This window comes from Dendropsophus ebraccatus, chromosome 1 (assembly GCF_027789765.1).
Source record: "Dendropsophus ebraccatus isolate aDenEbr1 chromosome 1, aDenEbr1.pat, whole genome shotgun sequence".
In the NCBI taxonomy this organism is placed as follows: Eukaryota; Metazoa; Chordata; class Amphibia; order Anura; family Hylidae; genus Dendropsophus; species Dendropsophus ebraccatus.
Genome location: NC_091454.1, coordinates 207647367 through 207673331, shown reverse-complemented (window position 1 = coordinate 207673331; position 25965 = coordinate 207647367). Strand labels below are relative to the sequence as shown.

The following is a 25965-nucleotide window of genomic DNA, read 5'->3' as shown; positions in this document are numbered from 1 at the left end:
TTTTTATAGTTGTTTCGTACTGTGGCTTTTCCTTGTCCACAATATTCTTTGTTTTTAAAATATTATCCACAAGGCTTTTCATATTCTGACTTCTATAACCTTTATTATTAGTCTACATTGACGTATTTTTTGCATTATGATCTGTACTTTTTATTGGTACCAAACTTGGGTGGATTGGACACATATTTTTTTTTTATTCCATTCTATCTAAAGCATGATATCACCAAAATTTGGCCATTTTGGTGTTTGGTGTTTTTCGTTTACGCCGATCACTGTAAGGGATCAATAATGGTTAATTTTAATAATCCAGACAATTTCACTGCTGGCAATATCACACACCTTTTTTTGTTTGTTTTTTATTTGAAAAATGGAAAAAGGGGGGTGATTTAAACTTTTAATAGGGAAGGGTTTTTTGTACTGTTAAATTAAACTTTTAAAAAAAAATTGCTTCTGCATAGCATTGATCAGTCAGATCAATGCTCTACTGATTAAGTCTACCTCACGAGGCTGCCCCGAAAGGTAAGTATAACCCTCCAGCAGCCACAGCAACTGATCAGCACTGCTGTTCTTTGTTGCGGGGGTGCCAATCAGAGCCCTGACAGGTCCAGTATCTATCAAGGCTGTCTGTGCATGCTGCGATCAATTATGATCATGGCATGCAGAGGGTTAAATTCCCGGGAGCGAACTCCAATCTGCTCCCTGTAATTGCAGACAGATGTGAGCTGTAACAAACAGCTGACACCCACTGCATATAGTGCGAGCTCAGCTCTTGAGCCTGCGCTCTATGCAATGACCGCCAGGCCGCCTTACAAAGGCGTATTGGCAGATGTTAAGAGGTTAAGCATATGGGTAAGGCTGTGTTCTCACAGCCGTCTTATGGCAGCCTTTTTGGACTGCCATCATTTTCAAAAGCAAATATTGGCCATTATTTATACAATCATGGCTGTCATCATGAAATAGCGGGCGTTATTTGCTTTGAAAGTGATGGCTGCCCAAAAGGTGCCCATTAAATGGGCCGGAAAAAAAGCACACACAGTCTGATCATAGCCTTAAAGTTTTTTGCAGAAATCAATAGTACAGGCGATTTTAAGAAACTTTGTAATTGGGTTTATCAGGCAAATCTACCATTATCTGCATGTAAATAGCCTTTTTCCCAGGTCCCCCCCCTCCCTCCTTTCTGTCATCCACTCTTCAGAATCAGGAAATCTCGACTGTTTTTTCATCAGTCGGATCTGTCTGGTCTATGAAGAGGGGAGGGGGGAGGGGGAAGGAGTGAGATTAGCGGGCAGCAGAGAGCTGAGAACAAAGGATTGCTCAGCAGGGGAGCTATTCAGAGCCCTAATTAGAGGTCAGAGAGGTCCATGGTGCCTGTCAGAAGAGAGAGCCCGGGATGTGAATGTAAATTAACTCTTTGTTGTCCTGTTTTGCTGCCTCTACTTTCTCACTCCATAGGAAAACCATAAAGACAGGGGGAGAGCTTCAAACTGCTTTTTCATGATGCCGACAATCGTTGTCATTGGCTAATGGTGTCTATTGGTCCTGTCCTAAATTCATCAGCCCCGACCATGCATTGCTACATGTAATAGGAATGCTTAGCAGGCAGCTGATGGTCATGTTAAAAAATAACATACCTGTCCATGTCCCCTGATGCTGGCAGCTCCCCGGTATCTTCCTGCCTTCTGCCTGATGTCTGCAGCTGCAGGAAACTACCATTCTCTGAAGTGACAGTCCGCTCAGCCAATCACATCGCTAATGATGTCTGTGCAGCACTTGAGCCATGTAATAGGCTTAGTAAGCAAGTGCTGATCTAGCAGATCGATGTTCGCTTACATAAGGTCATCAGGCCGTGTAATACGGCCCTTATCTGTCCCTCCATACTGCCATATCATACGGACAAAAGTAAAAACAGAAAAAAAATATTTAATACCAGTACCTCACCCCCTTCATAAAGTGATGGAATGAGAATACCTCTTTAAAAACAGAAACCTTGGTTTCTAGGGATGGTCCGAACCCGAACGCTCGGCATCGGATTCCCGCTGTCTGCCCGCTCTGTGCAGCGGGCGGATCCAGTGGGAAGACTGCCTGGAAAAATGGGATACAGCCTATGGCTATGACTGTATCCCATTTCTCCAGGCGGTCCTCCCGCTGGATCCGCCCGCTGCACAGAGCGGGCAGACAGCGGGAATCATTACCGAGGGTTCGGGTTTGTACGAACCTGATCCGAACTCGGTTCGGACCATGCCTATTGGTTTCTTCAGAAGTCCTTTCATTACTACTATAATTACTATGAGGCTATATGACTAAGTATGGGGAACTGAGCTAGTTTGATTTAACCACATAATTGTACTTTGGGTTTCTGAATGAATTTAACATTCTTCTTAATTTTGTGCACTTCCTTTTTCCATTAACATAGCAGAAGAAGAATACTGTATTCTTTCCTCCATCGGGCACAATATGAGCTTTCATTCAATGTCCTAAGAATATTTCTTGCCATTGTAAAGTAATAGCACACGAAGACTCTGTTCTCTTACTAGGATGCAGCTATTGGAATACCATAGGGTCACTGGGGCAGTTTTGCTATTGCAAGTGTCAGATTTTATACAAGGCTGACTTATTCGGCCAAACCCTGTCCTATGAGACCGCAGTCTGTTACTGGACGGCAGATCCGGCTCTGGGTGACACAATGAGATGCTTTCCCTGTGGCTGCCATGTAATTTCTTCTCCACGTTGGATAACCCTGATAGGATGAAAGCTGCTGTGTGACATGTTTCTCTATCCTGCTGGTAGTAGCTATTAGAACACTATGTCTACATTGTCACCTAAGCTATGTTTTAAAGCTACAGCTAATGGGTGTTAAAGGGTTTTCCTGTTTTATGGACTGACAGTTTGTCTGGACGTTCATTTATAGCTGTCTGCAGTATCCTACAAGTCTACAATTTGTTTCATTTCAGCTCAGCTGCATCCTTTACATCTGGAGCCCTTACATTCTGGCAGCTGGGGCATGTGATCCCCAATCTTAGCACCAATTCAAAGACTTCTTCTCTCTATAGTCCATCTAACAGACCCCTCCTCAGGTACCTCCTCTTCCTGCTTAGTTCCTTTATCCTTGTGATCTTCCCATGCCAAGAACATCACTCTGCTTATTATGTAGTTTCTACTGTAAGGGACCAGATGTGCAGTGATATAGTAGGTGAGCCAGTTATACAACTTCTCTCTACTTTCTTTTTCTGCAATTTGCCTTGTCCTAAGATTTGTGTATGTTGTTACAGTCTGCAGCTTCACGCTGCTCTATTCTGCCACCTGCTGACAGGAAGAAAACTATCAATTTCAGTAAAGGGTCTCTTAGGGTGCCTTTACATGTACAGTATCGCTGCGTATTTAACGCTGCGTATTTATCGCTGCGTGTTTGGTGCGATTTTTACATGCGAGTTTTGATTTTCAAAACTCGCATGTAAAAATCGCGATAAAAACGCAACGTTAAATACGCAGCGATACGGTACGTGTGAACTACTCCAAAGCTGAATCTCTCCACACACTGCACTGCTATGTTCGGACCCTCTGCATTGCTATTTACAGGAATACATTGAACACTCTGCACCACAGAGCTGTTGTCTCTTTTAGGGATACACTTGTATGTATATACTATGCTGCACTCTTTAATGTCAGGATTACCACTGATCATAGCCACACACGGGACTCTATGCACATAACTGCTGCAAGTCATTGGAATACACAGGACTCAATGAACCCGAGCCAATGCAGGCCTCGACATAAATCTCACTACATTAGAGTTGCCCATGTTCCTACACTGAAATCTATGCCAGCTTGTAGCCTGCGTGTAGGCATACATTGTGCTAAATATGGCATGAACTGAAGCCACATCCACTTCACCTCCTTCCACTCCCACCATCCTGCCCCCGTCCCCCAGGCTTAGAACGAGCAATAACGTTTTTTTTTTTGTGGTCCTATCCAAATAATGAGAGGACACATGTTCTATGTCACTGGGATCTATTAGCTTCTAGATGAGACTTGAAGCAGAGTGTGTTGAGACTCTGCCCCCTCTGCCTATGAAAAGCCAGTGGAGATCTATGCTACTGTGCGCTGGGGTCAGTAGAGAAGTCATTGCGATGGAACATTCTGTCCTAATACAGGCGCAGAAATGTGCCGCTGAACAGACTTAGGCCATGTTCACATGCTGTAAGACACCGACCGTTCTGTGACCCTGGCCAGGTCACAGAACGTCCGGTCTCTGAAAAAATCTTCCCAGCTGGTACTGCAGTACCGTCCGGATGCTCTTTCTGGCCGCACTCCCCACAGCACACAACAGAGCGTACAGCCGGAGCCGCTTGCTCTATTGTGTGCACTGACAGGGTTTTCTGCGACCACTATTCACTGAATAGCGGCCGCAGAAAACTGACATATCAGTTTTCTACAGCGCCGTAAGGGATCCCGGCCGGAGTGTATACCATCTGTATACACTCCGGCTGGGATCCCATAGAGCACAAGTCAGCATATCTTTTCGTGAAAAGTTTAGCCGTTGTTGCCGATTGCAACAACGGCCGTACTTTTACGAAAAGATACGTTGTGTGAACACAGCCTTAAAGTGAATGTGCCATCAGGTACATTGCTTAGTTTTTTTTTATCTTAACAGATTGGCACTGGTGCAGGATGCCGGTGGCATGGTCCGTTTCTCCCGAGCACCGATCTGGACGATACCTGATGGTACATTCACTTTAAGTCATCTGGGCTTTCTATAGTTGGGCGTACATCTTAAACATTTCTCCTACAGTGGCCGGGCACCTGCAGGTGGCCATGAGCACCAGCATTCTTAAAGGAATTGTCCATTACATCCTTTTTCTCTTTAATTCTAATTTACATATTCACCATACCATTTTTTTTTATTCTCCGTTTAGCATGAAATACAAGCAATACATTTAGTTACTTCTGCTGGGTATCACTGGAAACCGTCTACAAGTGTGCAACTTATACCAGCTCAGCTGACCTTGTGTAATACAGTAGGACATACAGCACTGTATACTTTCCCCTCCATCAGTGTACCGTACCGACGACCTTCACCACAATGCAAATCAACAGGCAAAATTAGTAGAGCTAACAATGAATACTGGTAGATGTCTGCTCTGAACGGTAAATACAGCTGTAGAGTATTACATGTAGCACCAAGAGAGTTAACAATATGGGATGGGGTCAAGTTAGACAGCAACTTCCTGGAGAAAATTCACAATGTAACGAAAAAAATCTAAATTGTGTAATTTTACAGTGTGATGAAACATTTCAAAATTTTGACTCAGCAGAATAATACCCTGTGAACCAAGTGATCTGTCCATCAGCAATTTACAACAGTGGAGGATTCATTGCATGCGTTCATGTAAAGCTACCTCGAATTTGTATAAACCAGGTCACCATAACAGGACGCCATATTCCTTGTACATTGCCCACTGCTGCCAGCAAGTTTATTTTTCTCCTGGCCTGTCAGAGGCAGCACCCAAACTAGGTTCTCCAAAGAAAAAGGACAGCTCTAAAATATTTGTAAGCCCATGTGACCAAGATGCCAAGAGTTGTCTATGTAATGCATGGCACAACATGTTGTCCGTATAGCTGTCAGCTGCCTCTCCTCTTCACCCCATACACATGAAGCTGTGGCTTGGCTGAACGTTCATATTGTGTAAATAGGAAAAGGGGAGGTAAGCTGCTGCCAGACACCTCTGGTGGTGGTTTATTTCACTGAATACAAAAAGGTGGAGTATTTGAAATCCAACAAGCCTATGTCCCCTCCATCCAACGTCATCTATCAGGTGTCAGCTGACTTTTCTCTAACATTCATAAGTGTCTCTTATGCTGCGTTTACACGGAACGATTAGCGTTCGAATTTGCACGATAACGATCGAATTCGAACTATAATCGTACGTGTAATCGCAGCGAACGATCAAACGACGACCGAGAAATTGTTCATTTTGATTGTTCCGTGTAAACAGTCGTTCACCGATTTAACCTATGTGCGAGATAGGCTTAAGCGATCACAAAACAATCGCAAAACGATTTTTCCGTACGATATATCACTCTGTCTAAACGCTGATCATTATAAAAAAAAAATCGTTACTTCGAAATCGGTAATCGTATGATCGGGCGAATTACGCTCCGTGTAAACGCAGCATTAGGCCTTGTGCTTCAGTTTCAACCCTCCCCAGTGCTAAAGTTCTGTACTACAAACCCTGAGTCAAGGGATTTTCCATAGCAGACAACCACTTCAATGTCCGGCCATTCTGTAATTGCCTGTTATTCTGAGGCTATTTTAGTCTAGTGCCAAAATTAACTTTTGACCATTGAGTATAAGAGTGAGTAATATACCTGTATATAGCGTATACATTAAGCTCTGAATAACCTCTCACAAAGCCTATATACTAGACAAAGAATACCCCTCCACAGCTACTTGACGCTATGTTTTCCTATGAAGGGATAAACACAGGACATTGGCAAAGAAACTGTTTTTAACTTGACAGTAATAATGCTGCAAGTTTTAGGGTGCGTTCACACCTACAGGATCCGCAGCAGATTTGATGCTGTGTTCAGTTATTTAAATGAAATCTGCTGCGGATCCAGTAAGTGTGAACGTACCCTCAGTGAACACACACTATATTGCACAGATGTGTGTGTCATTTTGTAGCGATAGCAATGCTCAGTTTGTAGCACATACAGCACAATGAGACATGATCAGCTGTGCCAGGTTCTAAGCTCAGCTCCTCTACATTGGGCAAGCTTAGTTCTGCTGGCTTCATTTATTAAATGAATATTTTATTTCCATACTGCATATACATTAATAAGACTCTACACTTCAGTACCACATGTTATATTGTTTGTGTTACTAGATGGAATTCTGCCTCATGAACAATCCATAATGCCACATAGCACAAGTAGGGTCAGCCTCTGGATTCGATCACATTATAATCCTCCACTTACTAAACACTTCATCATTATCACCCATGTACAACAGAGCCAGATGTACTATCTCAATGTCTAACTCATGGGTCCCTAAACTGCGGCCCCCAGCTGTTGCAAAACTACATTTCCCATCATGCCTGGACAGCCAAATCCAAAGCTTTCGCTGTCCGGGCATGATGGGAATTGTGGTTCAACAACAGCTGGAGGGCCGCAGTTTGAAGACCCATGGTTGATGCAGTCACCAGGTAATGGTAACACTTTCCAGATGTTCTCCAAATATTTTTTCATTGGAGCCAAACCAATAGTGTCTACAGTACTTTGTAGCATTGGTGGCCAACCTTTCTCCAGGTGTAGTGACGCCACAACCCCCACTATGCCTCTGTTCACAAAAACATGTATTCCTTCAAATCAACTGGTGCCAGAAAGTGCCAGAGCTTTGTAATTTACTTCTATTAAAAAGTCTACAGTCTTCTTGTACTTATCAGCTGCTGTATGTCCTGCAGGAAGTGGCATTCCTTCTAGTCTGAAGAGCAGGAGAGTTGTTTTTTTTTTTTTACATGGGGATTTGCTACTACTCTGGGCAGTTCCTGACACAGACAGAGGTGGCATCAGAGAGCACTGTGTCAGACTGGAAATAATACACAACTTCCTGCAGGACACACAGCAGCTGATAAGTACTGGAAGACTTGAGATTTTGAGAAGTAAATAACAAATATCTGTCACTTTCTGCCAACAGTTGATAGAATTTTTTTTTTCGTGAGAAACCTCTTTAATAAAAAAAAAAAACACCATAAAACTCAGTTTGCAGAACATCTGTATGTAATGTTAATATTTAAATTTTCCATTGATATAAGGATTTTCAAAAAAAAAAAAACACCCCCTCCCCCTAAGCGTTGCCATGGGTTACTTAACATACAGAACTATTTTGGAAAGGTAATATTACCATTTAAAAGAAGCACCATCAGACCAATTCCAGTATTCCAGAAGCGTGGCATAACAGCTGTTCTATGTAATCCAGTCTATCCAGGAAAAAGGCTCTGGTGTGAAGTATGCGCTGTATCTCTGCCTGTACACAGCACTCTCTGTCTTCTATTATGACTTCTTATCTTTCTTCAGAATCTCCGTCCTATCTGCAGACAGTTCCTCCATGTACCTCCGGGCAGGTTTTAGGGTCCGCCAACACTATATGCCCTGTTATTTCTCTTCTGAGTCCCTGTGTATAAGTCCTGTGTTAACTCTGTGTCTATTGTATCCTTCCTGCCCAGTGCTCTCTCTCATTCTGTGTACATTTAGGGGAAGTGACTGAAATAGGGGGTGTAAGAGTGAGGGCATGATCAGGATACAGTAATGAGGAGAAAAGGGAGGTGTGGAGGCGAAGAGGAAAAAGGGGAGGGGAAATACAAAAATGTTCCAAAGAGAAAATAGTACCCACAGAAATAGAAAGTAACCCGGCACAACAAGGGTGTATATTATAATTGTACAAGATCAGTCTGGCAGCACAACAAGCGAGTAGACAGTAATAGATATACAGAGCATGGGACCTATTGAGAGCATACAGTGACGTGGGGACTGACTGGAGCGCAGCATAAGGGGAGTCCCTCATGACAGGGATTTGACAGGCCAGCAAGCAGTAGTGCAGGGGTTAACGGTATAGGAAAACAGTGGGGAGCACGTGTACAGTGAGGGGGGAGGAGGAAAGAAAGGGGGTTAGTCCTGGGGAGGGATAATATAGGGGGTGATTGGTTAAGGGAGGGGTGGAGTAGCTGGGGGTGGGGGGACAGGTTATAAAAGTTGGCCACACAGGGGGGTCGACAGCCATTTTAGGTTTACAGTGTAGAAATCGCCCTCCCACTCACCCTTTAGGCTTATGGTTTTAGGGTTGTTTCCTTGGGGTACAGCAGCTGTGGGGACTAGGGTGTTCACTTGTTTGTCACGGCAGCTGTGTTGGCGGTGGGGGTCCTCGGGGTTGGTGTTGACTGGAGTGGACTTGGACGTGGTGGAAGGGGACCTTGGAGTAGTTCCGGACTCCCAGGAAAATAAACAGTGTTGGGGACGGGTGGCAGTAGTTAGCCACTGGCTAGGATGGGGTACGACCACCATAAAAGGGGGTCTAGCGATACGCACGCAGGTGCTTAGTTGCTGCCTCTGGGCCATGTTGCCCGTTGGTCAGAGGCAAATCCTGTGTGCAGCTGGTGTTAGGTCAGTAAAGCCGCCTGGGTGAATTTTGGGCTCCGAGGACCGCCCGTCAAATAGAAATATGTTACAGGTTACATGGTGGGAGGGTAATTGGACATGTTGGTTCTTTGATATGTTTATACTTTGTGTAATAAATGGCTGCTGTGGCCATTTAATTCCAGGACGTTGTCTGTTTATTGGGAGTGGGAGTGGCGGTTGGGGGGTGGGCAGAGCAGGCTGGGCCGTGATGGGGCGGAATGGCCTTGTCAATACCCTGGTCATGATAAATAATGTTTTTTTTATGCAGTTCATTGTAACATCAGCTCATAGGGACCCTAAACCTTAAAGTCAGCAAATTGTAAAAATGCTAAAGTGTAGGATATTTTACACAAAGTAGTCGTATAGGGGATGGGATAAATTGACAATATGATATATAAGATATACATGTTAACAGTTTTTATTCATAGTTAGAAAACCAAAGATTATAAAAAGTAAGATTTAAACCAGTGGAAAAAGGAAGCTTAGAAAATATAAGCAATAAATAAGGGAATGAAGAAGGGGTTATTATTGCAATTGGTGCACAACCCATAAGGAATGCCATGAGGGGACAGACTGACTGGTTTGGCCTTAAAGTGTCACAGTTGGTCACTTTAAGACAGACCCAAGGGATCCTGCAGGTTGTCCCACGCTCCTTGGATTGATCTGGAAAAAAGTGGGGCACTGTTACTTGTCTTGATTATGGTTTCACCAGGGCACAGTGTAGTGTAGGTGTCAGGTATGGTGGAAGTTGGGGTGCCCCGATGTTGTAGCATGGACAAAAACACCAGACACAGGGTTAAAGAAAAAAGAACTTGGGCAATATACTGTGAAAATACTGTTACCGTGGAGGTGATACATGTGATGCCCAAATGGGCTTCTTTCGAAAGGGATGTGGCTTATAAAAGGAGCATATCATAATTATCGTTATAGTGGCTACATGTACGATTAACCATCATATTAATTTGGGCCATTATCAGCCAGCCTTAAACTGCAGCATGCATGCATCCTCCCTCCCCCACTCCTCCCTATGTTGCAAGAGATGACAGCTGACTTCAATAGGCCACCCGGACGATGTAAGGGCCCTATTACACGGGACGATTATCGTGCGAAAAATTGTTATATTGTTGGAATTTAAATGATAATGGTTCTGTGTAACTGCAGGCAACGATCAAATAATCGTTTGTATGTCGTTAATCATTGATTTAGATATGAACCTAAATGTATTGTTAATCGTTCACTTATCGTTCACTGTAATTCCACATTCCTTCGCTTAAGTTCCGCATTTGTTCACTAATCGTTCACTGTAATTGCACATGGTTCATTGTTTTTCTGGGATCAGAAGGAGTAAACGATGTTAGTAACGACCGTAACTAACGACTATCGTTCTGTGTAATATGGTGAACGATTTCAGGTTAACGATAAACAATCTTGTTTGCGACCGTTTATCGTTAGTCGTTAAAAATCGTTCCGTGTAATAGGACCCTTAGGATTGTCTGGACAGCCCCTACTGCAGCTCCCCGCTCTTCCCCACTTGCTCTCTGTGCATGTAATAGCAAAGACAGCGAGCAGGGAAGCGAGTGCTTACCTGTCCCAATCTCTTTTCCCCACATTTCCGGCTCCTCACAGCTACCACTGACTCTTCTTTGTCTCTGCAGTGACAGGCAACTAGGCCAATCACTGACTGAGATGGGACAGCCCTGCGGCCAATGATTGGCTGAGCGGCCTGTCAGTACACATACGGGGCCAGAAGTGTCAGAGGCAGCTGTGAAGAGCAGGAAATGTGGGGAGAAGAGTCACCGGGACAATGGGGGGAGCCTGGAAATGTAAGTCTACAGTATTATTTTCCTGACACTGTCAGCAGCCGTGCATCCCTATAACATGGAGCGATGCACGGTTGGTGGCCAATCATTTTTAAACTTGCTGAAAGACTAACCTCAGCTAATGATCAATGTCTTTATTACATGGAGCGATAATCTGCCGAATTGGCCTGATTTGTCAGATTACCACTCGGTGTAATAGGGCCCTTACCCTTGTATATTCCATCCTGTAAGGATGCTTTTGTCATGATGTAATCAGTGTTGTTAACTTCACCACTCAGTAGTTACAGTGTAATAGCTGATTGTGTGTTATTCTACACATAGACAGAGGAAGACACCTCTGATCCCTCTTAACCCAAGGGACAGAAAAATCCAGAGAAAGAAACCATCCCAGGCCAGTCCTCTGCCAGATGCACACTTTACTGTCAGCAGCTATGTATAATGGACGTGAGCTTAGATAATTGAGGATGATAGACAATTCACATAGTGGTAATCTGTTTCTCACAAACAATCTGTTCCATCAGTATGAGCAATTCTCTCCAAAGATCATCATCACTGTGACTTATAATCATGTGGGATTTTTTTTTTGTTTTACCATCATGTAATTTCCAATGATAAAAAAGTCTGTGCAAGTAATCTATAATGTCATTTACTCTTATAAAATATCAAATCTAAATCAATTCTTTTGAATTTTTTTTTATATCTATTTAAAGCATGTAATACAGGAAATGTGACTCACTGTTAGTCATGTTATGGTTTGCAATGTTCTTAGTTTGTCTCATAGTTACAAAAAGTCTCTAATGGAAGAAGATTTAGTTCTTAGCTATTAGTGGAGTTAGCATAAACAATAAAACTTTAAGAAATTGTATATATTTAATATATACTGTATATAATATTAGCACTAGAGATGAGCAAACCGGGTTCGAGTCGATCCGAACCTGAATGTTCGTATTTGATTAGCTGGGGCTGCTGAACTTGGATAAAGCTCTAAGGTTGTCTGGAAAACATGGATACAGCCACTGACTATATCCATGTTTTCCACATAGCCTTAGAGCTTTATCCAACTTCAGCAGCCACCGCTAATCAAATGCCGAAAGTTCGGGTTCGGGTGGACTCGAGCATGCTCCAGGTTCACTCATCTCTAATTAACACATAATAAGTCATGGGTCCCTCTGTACCTTACCAGGTACAAAGCTACAGAGTTAAAATCAGCCACACTAATAGTATTGCTGATCACTGTAAAGTTATAAAAGTGCCTTTTTTTCAGAAGGAGAAGAATCAAATTTGCATATACTTACATCCTCTTAAGTTTTTTCAAGCCTTTTATTATATACTTATGTCACGAAAGTGCCGGACGAAGGTAGGGAACAGAACAAGACAGTGAGCCCCAGCCACTAGAACCCATCTTCTGTCCCTACCTACTTGCCTCAATGGCCCTAAACAGCTGCAGACAACCACGGTGACAGTTCCTGCCCTACACCAGGTGATACACAAAACAAGGACAGACGAAACAAACACAATAAAGAAGAGTCTTCAGTCCGGGTGGGCAGCATGACAAAAAAACGTAAGTCAGAAGGAGAGTTGGGGACAGGCAAGGAGGTCAAGGCAGGCAGCAGACAAAACAGGTAGGAAGATCAAGCAATAGGTCAGGCAGCAGAAGTAACAAAACCATGAGAGATGAAGCGCTTAGCTGAGTAAGGGCCCTATTACACCAGACGATTATCGTTCGCATAATCATTAACAAATAACAATCTCAAACGACCGCTATTGTGAAAGACCTGAAAACATTCACTCATTTCCATTGAACGATAATCGTTACTTATGATCGTATTTGCAATCATTTTTTCTTCGCTATTGCGTTCGTATCTACTGCAAACGCCGTCTTATTCAATGCGAACGATTTGCGAACATTTTGCAAATGAGCAACGATAAAAATAGATCCAGGTCTTATAAAGCGATCAACGATTTCTCGTTCGGTCGTTAATCGTTAACTGCATTTCAACCGAACAATTATCGTTTAGATTCGAACGATTTAAAGAAGTGTAGGCCACTGCAGCCAGCGCCACGTGGCATCGAGCGTTGGGCGAGTTTTTAAAGAAGTTACAATATACGAAATGTTTAGGGACGAAGGTATTTATTGTTTTCCTCACTTGGCACAAGAAATTACGTAAGGAGGAAAGGGCCCTTCGTCGACCGGAAGTGTAGGCCGCCGCAGCCAGCGCGACGTGGCATCAAGCATTGGGCGAGTTTTTAGAGGAGGGAAGTTTTAACATACCAAGTGTTTTGTGACAAAAGTATTTATTGTAATATTTTCCACCCTTGGCTCGAGAAATTACGTACGGAGGTAAGGGCCCTTTCGAGTGCGCGGTCTTCAACTGGAAGTGTAGGCCACCACAGCCAGCGCCACGTGGCTGTAAGAGTTGGGCAAGTTTTTAGAGGAGGGAACTTATAACATACGAAGTGCTTTGGGGAGAAGGTATTTATTGAAATACTATGCAACTGCTGCTATTTTAGTGGGCCACGCACCTGTCATCTCCAGTTCAGGTGTAGTTTTGCAATGGCATACAAGACCAAACCCAATATGGAGACAAGAGATTCTGCTTGAATTGCGTACGAGTGCGTAACAATGAATACACCCATAGGAGGTAGACAGGACAAAAAAAAATTACTCGCCCCACCTACTTGAACGATAATCTGATGCTTCTCATTCAGTTGAATCACTGTGAAGCGAACGATCAACGAGCTTAAAACGACCGCAAGAACGATCCGATTTAATGACCATCGCTTCATTGAAATGCGCAAACGATCTCAAGAAGCTCGAAAAGCGTTCGTTTGAGATAGTTTATCGTTAACGATAATCTGATAATCATCCGGTGGAATAGGCGCCTAAGATGCCAATCCGATCTGTGTACAACCGTATATATGGCTGTCGAGCTTATATCACAACAGTCATACATGAGTGCCCATTTTTGGCTGATAAGAAATGTAGCACATCTAGCATCTTTTTCTTCTTTTACTTCCTGTGCAGTAGAAATACAGGATACAGCATTTCTTCTGATTCACCAAAATTGTTTTTGCTTGCTAAAAAGTTTCTGCAGGATGAAGCATTATACAATAAATAGGTAAGGGCCTTATTACACGGCCCAATTTACAGGAGGAAGCGAGCGATGACCCGTCACTTCAGCACTCGCTTCCTCCTCGTTCCTCGCCTGCTGTTTGTGCTATTACATGTATAGACATCGAGCAGGGAGGAGCTAGGAGGGGGGGGGAGCTGCAGTGTTCGCTGCCTGGACGATCTGGTTGGCCCACTGTAGAGAGCGTCGGTCTGCTGCTGACGCTTCTGTTGTGGGGAGCTACAGCCGGCAGACCATCGCTATGACTGTCGGAATTATAGAGAAATGGTGGAAGACAACGATCAGCCAACATGATCATAGTGTTCAATTTGACGCCTACAATGTAGAAACATCTGCATGAAATAGAGGGCCCTATACTGATTCTGTAAAAACAATGGGAATTTTGTGACTACAAAACATGTAACTACCCATTGTGCAATCCAGTAACTGTCCTAATGTCTTCTGCCCTCATAGAATAATAGATACGGGTCAATACACATGACTGAGAGCGGATGACCAGTACTGTGATGTCCATATGATGTTGTGCCTTGTAAAGCCTCATCTTAAATATGGGTTTCAATTATTATTATATAAAATAGGATATAGGTTAGTGAATGCTGGTAGATAGGGCTAGATAGAACTAGATGACGGACTGGAAGGCATCATGGAGGAAAGATTGTTATCTATAGAATAGCAAACCAGAAGAGTAGTAATGGCAAGATGAGTATCTGAATATAAATGTAATGTGTTCATACATTGCAGTACTGTCTCATTTCAGTGAAACTTCTTCAGTACTGCAAAGAAACTGCAATGTGTGTGAACACCAGATAATAAGATAATAAGGAACGATCACATAAGGACCGGGTCACAGCTCTAGGTGTAGAAGTAGCAATCGCATCCAGGCCTAGTGCCTGACAGCCGCTCTGCCACAAAAGAACGTACATGAACTATAAATGGCACATGGTAGGCTGGAGTCCAGCAGTAACAGACTAGTTGGTATGGGGGGGGGGGGGGCAGTTTCAATCACAGAGGTCTGAGAAAGAGCTCTTTATGGATGCACATTTTTTCATCCTTACCAGTTATGTAACTATAGTAAGTAGCTGTATAAACAACACAATAATTGGTAAATGACATCAGCGCTGGCCTCAAGTTTAATGGTAAGTGGATATTTGTGGACTTTATTAAGAAGGGCTCTTGATATTTGGACATTTTTACTTTCAAAATGAGTTTTCTACTGGGAAAATTAAACCATGGAATTTGCCCAACCCCTGGGAATCTCAATAGATCAATTTTGACATGTGGGAGACTAGAGCCTCTTACATGGAATGTGTAATGGAAAACACATTTCCCTTTGATGGAAGAAATAATGTATCTTGCCTTTGAGACTGAGAAACGACACCTTTAAAAAATGGGCCTACTGCACGGATTCGTGTCATACTGGGAGTCTAAGGGAGGCTCGTGCGTCTCCTCTCTCCGTGCTGAAGAATGGACATGTCAATTCTTCAGCGCGAAGAGAGGAGGCGCACAAGCCTCCCATGGACTCCCAGAATAACACGGAGGCTGTGTGAACGGAGCCTTAGGGTATAAAAGCCAAAAAGATAGACCATGGGTAATTTTGTTTTTTGTCATCATTAACTCCTTAAGGATGATGCCAAATTTAATTTTTTGTTTTCCTCCGTGTCTTCTAGATAAGCCAAGTTTTTAATTAGAAAAAAATGTTTTTTTTTTGTGGGACATTTAACATTTAAGTTTTTTTTTTGGCCTAGGCTGCCATAACAACAGATCAGCTTCCTGCAGTCTTGTTGCGGGGAACCGATTCGTCCCACTAATGATGCACATCCCCTGTGTTTAGATTCTGCAGTTTTGACAACATTTACACAGTAAATAGCCTGGAAATTGCTAGGGTATGGAGCACACAGGATCCTCGAACCCGCTCCATAACAGCCCCTAAGGCTAGGTTCACACTGCGTTTTCAGCATCCGTTTAACGGATCCGTTTTTTTTAACGTCCAGAAAAATAGGGTCAGCAATGTTTTTTGGTCCGTTTTGGTCCGCCAAAAAAAACGGATCCGTCTTTTTTTTTATAATGGAAGTCAATGAAAAAACGGATGCACACAAATTAATCCGTTTTTTGCAATCCGTTTTTAATGCGTTTTTTGCAAAAAAACGGATGCGTTAAATGGATGCTGAAAACGCAGTGTGAACCTAGCTTAAGCAGTTAAGGAGGTATAAGACTGTGTTAACATTGAAATTTCAGAATTATTTGCCAATTTCCAACTGACAGGCCAGTGGGCATTGACAGGCCAATGGGGAGATGGTTGGAAGGTATAAAAAGAGATTTCAGATGTTTTCAGATGGAATTAGGGGAAAATCTGAAAGAAAGGAGAAATATAAAAAGGCTTCAGAATAGACTGGTAAATTTTCTTGTTAAGAACCTTGCCCCATATTTGATATTGTGCCCACATGCACAGGGCAGAGCTAGACAGTGGCATGTGAAGCATTTCTCTCTATATATTTAGCTCTCGGTGCTATGGATTAATGGTGTTTCTTTGGCCGCAAGCTTCACAGGATGATTTTAAAATAAACATATTGTTACTGTAAGGAAGATTTATTATCAAAACTATGTTGTCTTCTGCAAGGGCATAGAATGGGGCCAAATCTGCACCAAAAAATTGTGCCATTTTGGTAAAAGGAAGAATACACCTAACACATAATGTATGAGTCTGTTGTGTTCATAATAGCACTGTCCCTACCTCTCTCGGCCCTTCTCACATTGCTGGGCTGCTATGTATGCAGATACACAATAGCCAATTACTGGCGAGAGGGGTGATGACGGTGTGGGATCTCATTCCTTTTGAATACTTTAGGCATGTATAAGTTTTGCACCAGAATTAATAATATGTAGAAAATTGTGGAGCATGGCACATTTGTGCTAGAATTTACAACTTTATAAGGCTCGGTTCACACGTTGTAAGAGTGCGGCTGTATTTGCGGCTGTAATCGTGCGGCGGTATTTTTGATGGTTCGTGTGTATGCTGGGAAGTATAGGATATGCGGCTGCACAGTGCACACTCCGTATGAGTTTCGGGCCTGATTGTATCCGGGTCCGTAAAAAATGAGCAAGACCATTATTTCCGGCCCGAAAATGTCCAAGTCGGCCGTAGGAAGTAACATTCGGTTCCGACGGAACCTCTGATTACAGCCGGATAAATCCGGATTCTGATTTGAATAATTGATCAATGCGTAACGCCCCTTGATTTTAAAAGGCCCAAGTGAATGGGCTTCAATAGGTGACCATCCTTTTAGGTGTCCCGATCTGGAGCTATGGCACGACGAGTAGCGGAGCATGGTGGTGCTGGTCGTGGGCGATGTGGTTCCTGGCAGAGGGACATTGATGTTCCCCGCCTGATCGCAGAGGTAACTTTTCTCGAAGAATTCGACTAAGATTTCTCTAATGATTTTGCTTAGAAAATAGGATGTATAGTCTGTCTTTCTCTCTCTGTGTTTCTCTGTATCTATTTATCCCTCTCTCTCTATATATATATCTCAATATATGTATAATAATATGTAATGTATGTTGAACAAAAAATCGATATATATGTTTATATATTTATCTGATGTTGGAAAATTGTTTTATTTTACTTATCAATTCACACGGTGGTCTCGGCCAAGAAAGCCGCACCTAAGCCACATGTAAGACACATATGAATATCATGACTATTAGTCGTGTTTAATATCAACGGTTTTGTAATGCGAGACGGGCATGTGAATGTGGCCTTAAAAAAATAAATAAAAATCCTTAAACTATTCATTTCGCAAACAATCAGCATATTGTAGCGTGATGTGTTTCCTTATATGCTATAGTATTAATTTCGAGTGCAGTTCAAATATTAATGAACTACTTCCATATGTGTAATTTTGGATCCGTTGTGACTGTACCGTTGGTTTAGTTCTTCGAGTGTATATTTTTGTAACAGTTACATGGGTTAAATGTAATATGTATTTTTTGGTGCTCACAATTATGTAGGTCGCGTTTTTGATGCGTTTTTTGTGGGATATAGTGAATGTCAATATGATTAAGCGTTCGCACTCGATTGTTTAGTAAAGGAATGTTTGTTGAATGGTTATGAAATATATTTTCTAAAGGTTGCGTTTTTGATGCGTTTTTTGTGGGATATTGTGAATGTCAATATTATTCGTCGTTAGAAATGTATTGTTTAGTAAACTTCTTGTTTGGTAATGGCTTTTTTAATGGTGGATGATATGTAAGTGTAACTTTTGCCTGATCTCAGGTAGTATCCTAAATGGATGTGTTTTTGATGCGTTTTTCATGTAGCTTTCTTTGCCACGTTGTTGAATGTTATTGTCTGTCCCTCATTGAATCTTCTACTTAATGCAATACCTAACCTTCCATGTATTTAATTATCAATATATATTTTTAAAAATATATCAACTACTGTTTTATTGATAAATGTTGACTATAGTTATTCAAAAATGTCGAGATCTAGCACCATAGTCGTTGGGACATGTTTTATCCACACACTACTGATAGCAAAACACCACACACACCAGAACAACCACCGCAGTAGTTAAATAGTTAGCTTCACTCGTTTGCACATGTGTTGATGTATTTTCGAAACAATGTTGATTTTCTTTATCATCAGGTGTGAATGCAAAGCTCTCATTGAGCTGGTCTTGTGGACTACTAATTAGTGCTAGTTAAGATACAAAGGCTTTCCTCAATTAAATAATTGCACACAAATCTTAGTTTTTTTTCCTAAGTGTGTTCAAAGAGTTCTGGCATTCCTTTGTTTAGTGAGTCTTGGCTCAGTGGTTATTAGGCTGTGTTCATTAGATTACACAGGTGGTCTGTTGGAATCCCAACACCACTCTATGTAATTTCATTATGGAAAACATGTTATTCTTCAAATCGATGTAGGCACACAGAGAGGTGAAGTCAGATGGAGATGTCTATTGATTTCTGTGTTCATATATTATTTTTCAGGTGCGGTCCCGTCCACATTTGTGGGACTTGACTGTGCGTGGCTACCACGACCGCGTCCTGCGTCGCGAGACGTGGGAGAGTATAGCGGCTGTGGTAGTCCCACAGTGGGGCGATGTGACGGACTCAGAGCAGCTGCAGATGGGTATGTGGTGTTGTCAAATAATGTATGACCTAAAATCGTTACAAGAATGCCCGATATTAATACTAAGCCCTCGAAATAGAGTCAAATTATTATTATATATATTTTTCTTATCCATTTTTTCTTTTGTCAGTACGAGCAGTGGAGACACGCTGGTCAAGTGTGAGGGACCAGTACCAACGGGCGATACGCACGGAGGAGAGGGGTGGGGAGCCGACCTCCATGCGCTATGCGCCTTTGTTGGATTTTCTCCCGAGCCGCAGTCAACGGCTGTAAGGATATTAGTATTATTAGCTAATGTATATAGTATCATATAGTGTCCAATATATAATCCATGATATAAAATCTTATATGGGAGGAATTTATAAAAACTCTGCCTTTGGATATTCAGCTCAACATGCTCGATACTCACTGGCAGATTATATAATCCAATTTCAACCACATTCGGCTTTATGTATAGATTTTATATGAATGGCCAGACAATTATCTTAAATGTATACATATCATTTCACAACATACACTATTGCCATTATTTATAAGGCCCTAGTTGTGTCATGTTTATTAGCCTTCATGCTGGTGTATGTGACTGTCCACAGAGGGTTAATGTATCCTGATCAATCACAATAGTCCCCTTTGCTCACACTCAACCAAATGCTTACACACCACTCTGACTCATGCTTGAACATCCTGTCATTTAACTAAAATATGTTACTTTCTGTCATGGCGCTAGACCAACATATAGTGATTTTTGCAGATCACGGTCACTCCCTCAGTTGTTTAGCGTGTGCTGTAGGTGGGCGAGCCAGTAAGCATGGTGAATGAAATGGCCTTTTACATGCAGCGGATAAAGTTTAATATTTTGTGTCCTACTGTACAAAGCATTCAGAGAGCTGTTGGTCGCCCCACACTATTCACTTCCTGAATACTCAATGCTGGGTGGTCTCCTGCTCTCTCACTGTCAGTGTGGCCTGCGGGGATCAATGACAGGTACACAGCCCTGTTACTGGACGCTTGTGTCTCTGGTCACATTACTAACTCACGCCCCTCTCCATGATGTGTGACATGAAAAAACACTTGTTATTGTGTTGTCACAAGAATGCTTCCATGGCCACAACATGCCATGAAGATGAGAGCATTGTTGCCACAGTGAGAAAGGGGAAAATATTTCAACAATATGCATTATTTTATTTTTTATAACACACTAATGTGAAGGAGTTTGAATAAATAGTTGTATGTCGTTACCTAGGATGCTGATAGTACTACATAATGTATTCCTGTTAACAAAGCACACATTTCAACATAGTGTATGTTATCAAAACAAAACAATTCTATATATTAAGTGACTTTATGAATGTGTCTAGATTAGCTAACCTTTCTGTCTCTCCACAGAACCAGTGGCAATTTCTCAGAACCACCGGGAGGACAGGATGCTGGTGGTGCCGACGTTGCAGCATCCCAGCAGGAGGGGGACAGTGCCACGCCACCGCCATCACAGGAGCTTAATGTTGAGTACAAGACACCGGGTGCGATTTTTAGGTAATGTCCTGTCTGTGTCTACAATGGATGGTTTTACCTTAACCCTCAGTATTCACTAAGTGATATTCATAATGTAATATAATCTGTACATAATGTAAATATGTTTCAGAATCATATACTTATTTTACTTTGTTTTTTATAGATGAGGCGACACGGATGAAGGAGGCATCAAATGGACCACGGAGCAAGCATGCAGACACGCAATATGATTAACCCTTGTGTTGGGGTGTGTTCACACTTTACGTTGAAGACGCGGCACAAGTAAAGACAGACCTGGAGAGGTCGAACATGGGTTCTGGAATAACTCAGCTGTTCCTTCTTTGAAATATTTCGGGGGAGTTGAAGGCAGAGTGATCCTGAACCCGGACGTGTGGCAGCCGCAAGAGACGTAAAGTTCCGAGAGTGTTATTTTAAGATTTATGGCAGATGAGTTACGTCTGCTGATTACATTCTTTTTGCATGCTTAGTAGTTCTCCGCCTTGGTTCCATAGGATGCTTATCCCTTCACCCAAAAACCGCCCAATGAAAACATGAGTCTATGTTTCAAGCAGGAACACTTTCACTTTGGTTGGGGGTTGAATGGTTAACACTGTGAAGTCCGTGATAGGACTCTGAAAACTGCACTTACACAGATGGACTCTAATTGTCCCGTACACTGATTTAAGACTTTCATTTGATGGACACTTTGATGCACCAATACGGTGGAATTTGTTGATTTTGCACTTGTGTATAAAAGGAATGATATGTTCACTTAGATTTGAGCTTGAAAATGGCCGTGTGAGACGGCAGAAACGTCGTTTTGCTATTGTTTGCTGTGCTGCATCTTTGAAAATGGAATAAAATACACGTTTTTTCTTCACTACCCCTTCACTACTATCTCCTATCTATCTATCTATCTATCTATCTCCTATCTATCTATATTCTATCTATCTATCTATCTATCTAGCTATCTATCTATCTATCTATCTATCTATCTATCTATCTATCTCCTATCTATCTATCTAATCTATCTATCTCCTATCTATCTATCTATCTCCTATCTATCTATCTATCTATCTATCTATCTCCTATCTATCTATCTATCTATCTATCTATCTCCTATCTATCTATCTATCTATCTATCTATCTATCTATCTATCTATCTCCTATATATGTATGTATCTATCTATCTATCTATCTATCTATCTATCTCCTATCTATCTATCTCCTATCTATCTATCTCCTATATATGTATGTATGTATGTATGTATCTATCTATCTATCTATCTATCTATCTATCTATCTATCTATCTATCTCCTATCTATCTATCTCCTATCTATCTATCTCCTATATATGTATGTATGTATCTATCTATCTATCTCTCTATCTATCTATCTATCTATCTCCTATCTATCTATCTATCTATCTATCTATCTATCTCCTATCTATCTATCTATCTATCTATCTATCTATCTCCTATCTATCTATCTATCTATCTCCTATATATGTATGTATGTATGTATCTATCTATCTATCTATCTATCTATCTATCTATCTCCTATCTATCTATCTCCTATCTATCTATCTCCTATATATGTATGTATGTATGTATCTATCTATCTATCTATCTATCTATCTATCTATCTATCTCCTATCTATCTATCTATCTATCTATCTATCTATCTATCTATCTATCTATCTCCTATCTATCTATCTCCTATCTATCTATCTATCTATTCATCTATCTCCTATCTATCTATCTCCTATCTATCTATCTATCTATCTATCTAGAAAAAGGGGAAGAAGCCGCACCTCCGGTTCCAGGTGGCGGCTTGTAGTGAAAAAAGAGCAGTATTTATTGCAAGTAGCAAAAACACAAAAGAGATGCAACGTTTCCGTCTACTCCAAGACAATGCTTGGTCTTGGAGTAGACCATCCTGAAAAAAGTACTTTCTCCTAGCCTCCTTAAAGGGGTTATCCCTCAAAAATCTTTTTCTATCAACTGATATCTGAAAGTTATATAGATTTGTAATTTACTTCTTTTAAAAAATCTCAAGTCTTCCAGTATTTATTAGCTGCTGTATGTCATACAGGAAGTGTTGTTTTATTCTCAGTCTGACACAGCTCTCTGCTGACATCTTTGGCCGAAACAGGAACTCTGTCTCAATTTTCTATGAACCCCCATAGAAAACCTCTCCTGCTCTGGACACTTCCTGTCTCGGCCAGAGATGTCAGCAGAGAGCACTGTGTCAGACTGAAAATAAAACACTTCCTGCAGGACATACAGCATCTAATAAGTACTGGAAGACTTGAGAATTTTTAATATAACCTTCTGACACCAGTTAATTTGGAGGAAAAAGATTTTCGCTAGACAACCCCTTTAATGTGTTCTCTGTATGTCTTATTTATGTATAGTGTATTGTGAATAACGCCCCTTACATTAGAAACAAAGGGTTGGAGCCATACTGTGAAAAGAAGAATCCAAGAAAAAATGACTATTGTGGTGAGCCTTAAGTATTATAGAAAAAACAACTTTATGGATATAAAGTGCAAAGGAAATAGTGCAATTAGTCCAAAGTCTGTACAGTAAGAGTGTGGACAGGTGCTGATGGGCTAGGGTGCTGTCTGGGAGGTAGCCCTATTGTACCCTACCTATCCTAATGGAGGGACCGCTGTCAGTCATATAGTGAGTATACAGGCTGTCAGGGGGTAAGAGATCAGTACCCCCTGACAGCCTGTATACTCACTATATGACTGTCTAGTGTAGGGCCAGAGACCGTCTGGCAAAGGGACGCCTGACCCAGCGGTCCCTCCATTAGGATATGTAAGTTACAATAGGGCTACCTCCCCGACAGCACCCTAGCCCATCAGCACCTGTCCACACTCTTACTGTACAGACTATGGAGTAATTGCACTATTTCCTTTACACTTTATGGATATCTAATAAAGTTGTTTTTTCTATAATACTTAAGGCTCACCACAATAGTCATTTTTTCTTGGATTCTTCTTTGTCTGTTCTATAGACTTGCGGGAGCCACACATACAATAACTCAGTTAAGTACTTTCTCCTTTTTCATTTACATACTGTGAAAAGGCAACATTTAGTGATAAAAGGGACATGTGAGCCAATGCGAGTCCTAAAGTGCACCTGTTGTTATCACTTTCAAAATCTAAATCAACAGTAGATGTGATATAAAGCAAGTTTGCAATTTACATTTATTATAATAATTATTATTTTTTTTGTTATCATGGAAAACACAACACTTCTTGTTTTGTGACTGTTTTTTTCTCTCAAAGAGTCAGAAAACAGGAAGTCCTATGTATCCCAGGCCATCTGAGCCCTCACAGAGAGAAGGTAGTCATGTGATTGATGGACACATTGAGCGGTGACTCTCTGTACTGGCCGGAATTCCTGTGATTTGTCTGTGTTTTTTTAACCAGCACAAGTCAGAAAATCTGCCTTCAGGAGACTGGACCTGGATTTCTGGTAAGTATAGCTGTTATATAGCTGCCTTCAGGAGACTGGACCTGGATTTCTGGTAAGTATAGCTGTTATATAGCTTCCTTCAGGAGACTGGACCTGGATTTCTGGTAAGTATAGATGTTATATAGCTGCCTTCAGGAGACTGGACCTGGATTTCTGGTAAGTATAGCTGTTATATAGCTGCCTTCAGGAGACTGGACCTGGATTTCTGGTAAGTTCAGCTTTGTTTTCCATGATAACAACAACAAAAATAATGAATGTAAATTGCAAACTTGCTTTATATAACATCTACTGTTGATTTAGATGTTGAAAGTTTTAATGACAGGTACACTTTAGACCTAGTGGCAGATCAAGGGACAGCTTTGACTTCCGTAAAGTGAAAAATCTTTTAGCGAATATGAATGAGGGCTAAGACAGGTAATTATTATGTGCAGATTGAGTGTATTTAGGACAAGCAACAATATGGTGGTCCTCTCACTTTCACAAAAACAACACAGTCCTAAATTATTTGTTTACTTATTCCTGTTTCAAACATGTTTGAGGCATCTTGTGCGTGAGGTTTCCAGTCATGACACACATACACTAACTGTAGAGATACAGGCTCTGATCTACATTCTTGGAGATGGGAAAGTATAGATGAGATAGAGGTCCTTGTTGATGGTGGCAGCAGGATCACAGTGGGTAGGTGAGCACTGATAAGATGCCGAGCATTACCAGAACATATTTGCAGTGTTGTCTTACATTCACAAACTAATCCTCCGACTTTACTTGGGGACTGTTCATGTACATTTCTCAAGTTTGCAGTTATATAGGCTCTGAAAATAGCCCAAATAAGCTGGTTCCTCCTTGACGCCTCATTTTTAAGCGAAAGAGGAAATGGTCACTCTCATGCAATGTTTTCATTCTCTTATCTCCTGTGTGGTGGCTACAGAAGTTGCAAATGATCAGACCACCACTAAATGCCAAGTTGTAACCAAAGCAAATTTGTAACAAATACGTTATGTTCAAAAAAAGGTTCCCTGAAAATGGTTACAAGAAGCTCTGCAAAACCAAAACGAGTCTTTTATTTACTCCCCAAGACAACCTTCCCCATTAGTGTAGTATAGTACATATGTTACACATGGATCAAACTTCTTTTTAAATACATGTTCACTTTATCCAGCCAATAGAAATGTAGTATTTATAGTCCATTGCAATAATCAGCCCTTACTAGATGATTACTGATGATCCATAGTATGGATACTTATACACCATAATTTACATTAGGACATTTTTGCCTGGACCTGCTGCTCCTGAGTCCTCATACAGGTAAGTAATAAGAGAGCATATGATTTGCCCCACAGCTGACATCCGTGCAGTGCACACCGTGTCACTATAACTGCACCCCTGATAATTGCCACATCAAGCAGGAAACACAATGGGTGACTTCTCATGCCTGTTTTATCCAGGAGTTAATGCGGTAGCTGAGTGGTGCCTTGGGTTGCCGGTACACCCCATATGATCTTATATTACTTTACTGTATGGGGATTTGGGAGCTGCAGATCGATGCAAAAATGTCCTAATGTGAACTATGGTGTATAAGTATCCGGACTATGGATCATCTGTTTTAGTAAGGGCTGATTGTTATTGAAATGGACTATAAATACCACATTTCTATTGACTGGATGTAGTATTCTTTACTACACTAATGGGGATGGTTGTCTTGGAAATTAAGGGCCCGT

At 41.5% G+C, this 25965-nt stretch overlaps 1 protein-coding gene and 1 long non-coding RNA gene across 6 annotated transcripts in view; one reads left to right on the top strand and one right to left on the bottom strand.

The window, feature by feature from the left end:
• LOC138767940 (adhesion G protein-coupled receptor E5-like) overlaps positions 1-8250 on the bottom strand; it is a 65295-nt gene extending 57045 nt beyond the window's left edge. For both annotated transcript variants that reach the window (XM_069945849.1, XM_069945858.1), the window contains exon 1: positions 7901-8250. In XM_069945849.1, coding sequence (XP_069801950.1) covers positions 7901-7952 — 52 coding nt within the window. In that variant the 5' untranslated portion in view covers positions 7953-8250. The remainder of the gene's footprint in view (positions 1-7900) is intronic.
• LOC138767963 (uncharacterized) overlaps positions 1-25965 on the top strand; it is a 126018-nt gene that overhangs the window by 51208 nt on the left and 48845 nt on the right. The window lies entirely within an intron of this gene.